This window comes from Penaeus vannamei, chromosome 5 (assembly GCF_042767895.1).
Source record: "Penaeus vannamei isolate JL-2024 chromosome 5, ASM4276789v1, whole genome shotgun sequence".
In the NCBI taxonomy this organism is placed as follows: Eukaryota; Metazoa; Arthropoda; class Malacostraca; order Decapoda; family Penaeidae; genus Penaeus; species Penaeus vannamei.
The window spans coordinates 47,335,187-47,342,686 of record NC_091553.1 but is presented as its reverse complement, the minus strand read 5'-3'; the positions used below and the strand labels follow the sequence as shown (position 1 = coordinate 47,342,686).

The following is a 7,500-nucleotide window of genomic DNA, read 5'->3' as shown; positions in this document are numbered from 1 at the left end:
GTGATGGTGGTGCTAATGTGCTACTGTATTGCTGAATTTGTGGCTGTTGGTGATACTGTTGTTCGATTTTATTGTTATAGTAATAGTGTTAGTAGCAGTAGTAGTAGTGATGGTACTGGTAGTAGATGTGGTGGTAGTAGTAGTAGTAGTGGTGGTGGTAGTAGAAGTAGTAATAGTAGTAGCAGTAGTAGAAGTAATAGTAGTAATAATGATGATGGTGGTAGTAATGGTAGCAGTAGTAGTGAAAGCGGTGGTAGCATGATAGTTGGAGTAGTGAGAGTAGTAGAAGTGGCCGTAGTAGTAGTGGTGGTTGCACTAGTAGTAATAGTAGTAGTAGTAGTAGTAATGATGGCGGTAGCATAATAATCTTCTCATTCTTTTATTGAGTACAGACATGAATTATATTATATAAAGTAACGTATTTTATAAATTTCATGTTTATTTATTTATTTATTTATTTATTTTTGTGCATATTTGATAAACACACTTTACTTTTATCACATAAATTACGCGTATAGTATACAATAAGCAATAAGCTTTTTCTCCAACTTTCTCCCTCTCCTCCCTCCTTCTCGCTCTCGCTCTCTCTCCCTCTTCCTCCTTCTTCCTCTTGCTCTCCCCCCCCCTTCCCCTTATTCCTTTCCCTCTCTCTCTCCTTTCTTCTTCCTCTCCCTTTTTTCCCTATCCTTCATTCCCTCCCCTCCCCTTCCCTCTCCATCCCCTCACCCTCCCTCTCCCTCCATGTCCCTCTATCCCTATCCTCCTCCCTCTACTTCCCTCCCCTTCTCCTTCTTCCTCTTCTTCTCCCTTCTATCCCTCTTTTTATCACCCTTCCTCCCCCTTATTCTTCTCTCCCTCTCCCTTCCCCCCTCCTTTCTTCCTCTATCCCCCTCTTTCCCGCCTCTCCCATCTTTTATAACCCTCTATCCCCCTCCATCCCTCCTTTTATCAACCCGTCCTTCCCCTATACCACTATCCCTATCCCTCCTCTTATGACCCTCTATCCCCCTACTCCTCCTCTCCTCCTCTCCCTCCTTTTATCAACTCTATCCTTCCACTATTCGGCTATTCCTCTCCCTTCTTTTTATCAACCCCTCCTTCCACTATTCCCCTCTTCCTCTCCCTCCTCCTATTACCCTCTATCCCTCTCCCTTTCCTCCTATTCCTCCTTTTATCAACCCCTTCCATCCCCTATTCCCCTCTCCCTCCATCTCTCCTTTTATCAACCCCTTCCATCCCCTATTCCCCTCTCCCTCGCCCTCCTTTTATCAATCCTTCCATCCCCTATTCCCCCCTCCCTCCATCCCTCCTTTTATCAACCCCTTCCACCCCCTACTCCCCTATCCCTTACCCTCCATTCATCACCCTCTATTCTTCTCCCTCTCTCCCTCTTTTTATCAACCCTTCCATCCCCTATTCCCCTCTCCCTCCATCTCCCCTTTTATCAACCCCTTCCATCCCCTATTCCCCTCTCCCTCGCCCTCCTTTTTTCTACCCTTCCACCCCCTATTCCCCTCTCCCTCTCCCTCCATTCATCACGCTCTCTTCCTCTCTCCCCCCAGTACACCTTTGACAAGCCCTCCCTCCCCTATTCCCCTCTCCCTCCATCACTCCTTTTATCAATCCTTCCATCCCCTATTCCCCTATCCCTCTCCTTTCTCCTCCTCTCCCTCCTTTTATCAACCCCTTCCACCCCCTATTCCCCTCTCCCTCTCCCTCCATTCATCACCCTCTTTTCCTCTCTCCCCAGTACACCTTTTATCAACCCTTCCATCCCCTATTCCCCTATCCCTCTCCTTTCTCCTCCTCTCCATCCTTTTATCAACCCTTCCACCCCCTATTCCCCTCTCCCTCTCCCTCCATTTATCAACCCCTTCCACCCCCTATTCCCCTCTCCCTCCATCTCTCCTTTTATCAACCCCTTCCACCCCCTATTCCCCTCTCCCTCGGCCTCCTTTTATCAACCCTTCCACCCCCTATTCCCCTATCCCTCTCACTCCATTTATCACCCTCTATTCCTCATTTTATCAACCCCTTCCATCCCCTATTCCCCTATCCCTCTCCCTTCTCCTCCTCTCCCTCCTTTTATCAACCCCTTCCACCCCCTATCCCCCTATCCATCTCCCTCCATTCATCACCCTATTCCCCTCTCCCTCTCTCCCTCCTTTTATCAACCCCTTCCACCCCCTATTCCCCTCTCCCTCTCCCTCCATTAAAATCACCCTCTATTCCTCTCTCTCCCCCAGTACACCTTTGACAAGCCCTCCCTCGGTTTTGAGCCAGTCACCTTGGTTCCTTTTGAGAGCAAACTCATCAACGGTACTTTGTTGAGTCGGAAGCAGGTAAGGGTATAAGGTTTTGCAATAAGGAAACCTTTTTATTGTTATCGTTATTATTGTTGCTGTCTGCTGTTAATGACAACAATCATGATGATAATAATGATTAAAAAATGGTAATGATAATAGTATGATATTGATAATTGCAGTGAAACAATGATGAAGATTAATAATAATAATACTAATAATTGTAACAAACACAAAGACAATAATAACACTAATAATAGTAGTATTAGTAGAGAAGTATCCGTTTTTTTTTCGTTTTGGAAATATCAATGACTAAAATCATATTAACACTAATAACAAACTACTAACACCTCCCCCTACCCCCCTACCCCTCTCCCCCCTCCCCCCCCCACAGTGCGAGTGGCTCAACAACTACCATGCAACAGTCCTGCAAGTTGTCGGAGAGGAGTTGCACGCCCAAGGAAAACACGAGACCCACGCGTGGTTAGTGTCGAAAACCCAGCCTCTCTGCGCCGGTTGTCTCGCTGTCTCTTCTTCTCTTTTATTGGTGGTTTCGGCTGTTCTTGCTGCGTCCAGGGTTCAGCTTTTGTTCTGAAGGGTTTTGGGGGGGGGTATTTTGCTGTTGTTTTTTGAAGTTTAAGGGTGAGTCTGTCTGTCTGTCTGTCTGTCTGTCTGTCTCTCTCTCTCTTTTCCTCTCTCTCTCTCTCTCTCTCTCTCTCTCTCTCTCTCTCTCTCTCTCTCTCTCTCTCTCTCTCTCTCTGTCTCTCTCTCTCTCTCTCTCTCTCTCTTTCTCTCTCTCTCTGGTTGGTAATGTTGGTGGAAAGATATTTAAGGTATAGAGGTCGGGAAAGGCTAGATCAGTAGCAACTTGAGAAGGTGTCATGGCGTCCAATTCTATTTTTGGAGAGAAGCACGTGGGGTTTATTTTGATGACGTCACAAAATTTACGGAAGCTTGGGGTTTATTTTGATGACGTCACAAAAGTTACGGAGGCTTGGGGTTTATTTTGATGACGTCACAAAAGTTACGGAAGCTTGGGGTTTATTTTGATGACGTCACAAAAGTTACGGAAGCTTGGGGTTTATTTTGATGACGTCACAAAAGTTACGGAAGCTTGGGGTTTATTTTGATGACGTCACAAAAGTTACGGAAGCTTGGGGTTTATTTTGATGACGTCACAAAAGTTACGGAGGCTTGGGGTTTATTTTGATGACGTCACAAAATTTACGGAGGCTTGGGGTTTATTTTGATGACGTCACAAAAGTTACGGAGGCTTGGGGTTTATTTTGATGACGTCACAAAAGTTACGGAAGCTTGGGGTTTATTTTGATGACGTCACAAAAGTTACGGAAGCTTGGGGTTTATTTTGATGACGTCACAAAAGTTACGGAAGCTTGGGGTTTATTTTGATGACGTCACAAAAGTTACGGAGGCTTGGGGTTTATTTTGATGACGTCACAAAAGTTACGGAGGCTTGGGGTTTATTTTGATGACGTCACAAAAGTTACGGAAGCTTGGGGTTTATTTTGATGACGTCACAGAAGTTACGGAAGCTTGGGGTTTATTTTGATGACGTCACAAAAGTTACGGAAGCTTGGGGTTTATTTTGATGACGTCACAAAAGTTACGGAAGCTTGGGGTTTATTTTGATGACGTCACAAAAGTTACGGAAGCTTGGGGTTTATTTTAATGACGTCACAAAAGTTACGGAAGCTTGGGGTTTATTTTGATGACGTCACAAAAGTTACGGAAGCTTGGGGTTTATTTTGATGACGTCACAAAAGTTACGGAAGCTTGGGGTTTATTTTGATGACGTCACAAAAGTTACGGAAGCTTGGGGTTTATTTTGATGACGTCACAAAAGTTACGGAGGCTTGGGGTTTATTTTGATGACGTCACAAAAGTTACGGAAGCTTGGGGTTTATTTTGATGACGTCACAAAAGTTACGGAAGCTTGGGGTTTATTTTGATGACGTCACAAAAGTTACGGAAGCTTGGGGTTTATTTTAATGACGTCACAAAAGTTACGGAAGCTTGGGGTTTATTTTAATGACGTCACAAAAGTTACGGAAGCTTGGGGTTTATTTTGATGACGTCACAAAAGTTACGGAAGCTTGGGGTTTATTTTGATGACGTCACAAAAGTTACGGAAGCTTGGGGTTTATTTTGATGACGTCACAAAAGTTACGGAAGCTTGGGGTTTATTTTGATGGCGTCACAAAAGTTACGGAAGCTTGGGGTTTATTTTGATGACGTCACAAAAGTTACGGAGGCTTGGGGTTTATTTTGATGACGTCACAAAAGTTACGGAAGCTTGGGGTTTATTTTGATGACGTCACAAAAGTTACGGAGGCTTTGTGAATATGGTCGGTCGTTTTGGTCTCTTCAGTTTTCAAAAAGGATGGAAAATAAGGGTTTTAACGGTTAAATTTTCATTGGAAAATCATCAGAATAGACGCCATGGATTGAATTGCCACTGATCTAGCCTTTCCCGTATAGAGTCTCGTGGTTGTTTATGATCTGGTGGCTCGGAGGGTCGGAAAGGGATCGGAACTGCTTCGGGTTCGGTGTGGAGAGGTTTTTGAAGATGGCGCGGGGTTTGGATTCCATCTGTAGAGGTTTGGTGTACTTATATTGATAGAATTTAGGAATTTATGGTTGTGAATGTTTTGAAATTGATTTATATTCGAAGTTTTGAGTTGTAAAATGCCGAAATTGTTGAGATTGTTGAAGAATTGTTTCAGTGTTGAATATTAAGGGAGATTGTGTCGTATTTAGCTTATATCAGATTTTTAAGAAATTCTCTATACTCTGTATGCTTAATTTCAGAATAATAATTATATATTCAAAAATATCATTAATTTCAAATGAATTTCAGTATTCTAACCTTTTCTGAGCTTGAAACATCGTGTTAGTTGAAAATATAATTGAAACGAACTGAAACAATTTCATTTAAAAAAATGATTAAACAAATACAGTAAATTTTAAAAAGTTTTCTTACATTGATTACAAACTGATTCGTACAAACATATAAAAGACGAATAAAAAATTAAACAATTGTATATCGAAAAAAATATAATGATATATTATCTGAAAGGATATGGTACTTAGAGATACTTAAGAAATTATTATTATTATTATTATTATTATTATTATGTTTATTATGAATCTTCATCTGACTGATAAAAGAGTTTGATATATGGGAAAAATATATTGTTAGAATTACGTATAACCAGTGTATTAATATATCTAGTGTATTATAGAAGAAATTCAATGTTTTAGAAACCTTTAATAAAACTATTTCTAATTATACTCTTTAGTGACTCCTTTTGGCAAATTATTCAATTACCGACTTAATGAAAGACGAAAGAAATGTATAATTTATGAAGAATAAAAGGAAGGACGAAAAATAAAAGAAAGAAAAGGTAATTTTTTATTTTTTTTCACATTCAAATGATAATAAAAACAGGAGAGAGATGCCTCATTACATTATTTTCTTGGAATATTTTTGGCCCAAAATTTATCTTGGTGATTTATGAAGAAAATATTTTCATAAGCGAACACGTGTTGTTTTCGACGAAATAAAAATTCGGAAGCAAATATAAATTAATCAAACGTGTTTTTACATCGACAGGGTTTCTCTCTCTCTCTTTCTCCTCCTCCTCCTCCTTCTCCTCTTCCTCCTTCTCCTTCCCTCCCTCCCTCCTTCCTTCCCTCCCATCTTCCCTCCCTCCCTCCTTCCCTCCCATCTTCCCTCCCTCCCTCCTTCCCTTCCATCCCTCCCTCCCTCCTTCCCTCCCACCTTCCCTCTCCTTCTCCCTCTCCCTCTCCCTCTCTTTCTTTCTTTCTTTATCTCCGTTTGTGCCCTTGTCCCTGATTTTGTCACGTTTGACATTTAAGCATAAACTGTACATTGGCATTTACATAAAAAGCGCAAATCTGAAATATGAAATGACAAACAGTTTTTTTACACATTTTTCTTTCTTATCTCGTAATACCGTGACCTGCGGATGGCAACGCTCGAGGCGGGGTAAGACGTTTTAATTAACCCGTATGTTGTTTTCTCTCCCTTTTAGTATATATATTTTTTCTATCTCTCTTTCCTTATTGTTTTACACGGTATTTTCGTATATTTCTCAAGAATCCACAAAGGTCTGGCATGTTGTTATGTTACTCTGCTATGTGTTTTCGTCAGTTGAAAAAAGGTAGCTGGAAACCCTATACAAGATGGCAGTAACAATAACAATTTTATAAATGTCAATAACGATTATGATAATGTTATAATGGTGATGACATGAGGATGAAATAATCAAATAATGGTGGTAATAGTGATAACAATAACAAAGACGAGGAGAACATTTATAACCATTATGATGCAGATAATAACGATGAAAATAGTAGTATTAGTAAAACATTATTATCATCATTATTATCATTACTTTTATCATTATGATGCTAATAAGGATAGTAATAATGATAATTATAAGAATGATAAGAATATTAGTAATCATTTATATATATATATATATATATATATATATATATATATATATATATATATATATATATATATATATATATATATATATATATATGTATATATATATATATATGTATATATATATATATATATATATATATATATATATATATATATATATGTGTGTGTGTGTGTGTGTGTGTGTGTGTGTGTGTGTGTGTGTGTGTGTGTGTGTGTGTGTGTGTGTGTGTGTGTGTGTGTGAGTGTGTGTGTGTGTGTGTGTGTGTGTGTGTGTGTGGAGAAAGAGATAAAGAGATAAAGAGAGAGAGAGAGACAGACGGACAGAGAGAAGCAGAGCGAAAGATAAACAGAAAGGCAGAAACAAACAAAGATAAAAACAAACAGAACAGACAAAAAGAAAGAGAGAGAGAGAAGGAGAGATAGGAGAGAGAGAGACAGAGATAACGAGACCGAGGCAGAGAGAGAGACAGAGAAAGAGAGAGAGAGAGAGAGAGAGAGAGAGAGAGAGAGAGAGAGAGAGAGAGAGAGAGAGAGAGAGAGAGAGAGAGAGAGAGAGAGAGAGAGAGAGAAAAGAGAAAGAGAAAGAGAGAGACAGAGATCGAGGCAGAGAGAGAGAGAGACAGAGAGCGAGCCCGAGAGAGAGAGAGAGAGAGAGAGAGAAAGAGAGAGAGAGAGAGAGAGAGAGAGAGAGAGAGA

The 7,500-nt window shown here is 40.3% G+C and overlaps 1 protein-coding gene across 1 annotated transcript in view; it reads left to right on the top strand.

Annotated features, from left to right (window-relative positions):
* LOC113812557 (xaa-Pro aminopeptidase 1) overlaps positions 1 to 5,339 on the top strand; it is a 24,949-nt gene extending 19,610 nt beyond the window's left edge. Inside the window, exons 16-17 of the mRNA XM_070122191.1 lie at positions 2,247 to 2,342; positions 2,698 to 5,339. Of these exons, the coding sequence (XP_069978292.1) occupies positions 2,247 to 2,342; positions 2,698 to 2,898 (297 nt within the window). The 3' untranslated portion in view covers positions 2,899 to 5,339. The remainder of the gene's footprint in view (positions 1 to 2,246; positions 2,343 to 2,697) is intronic.
* Positions 5,340 to 7,500: the final 2,161 nt, after the last annotated feature.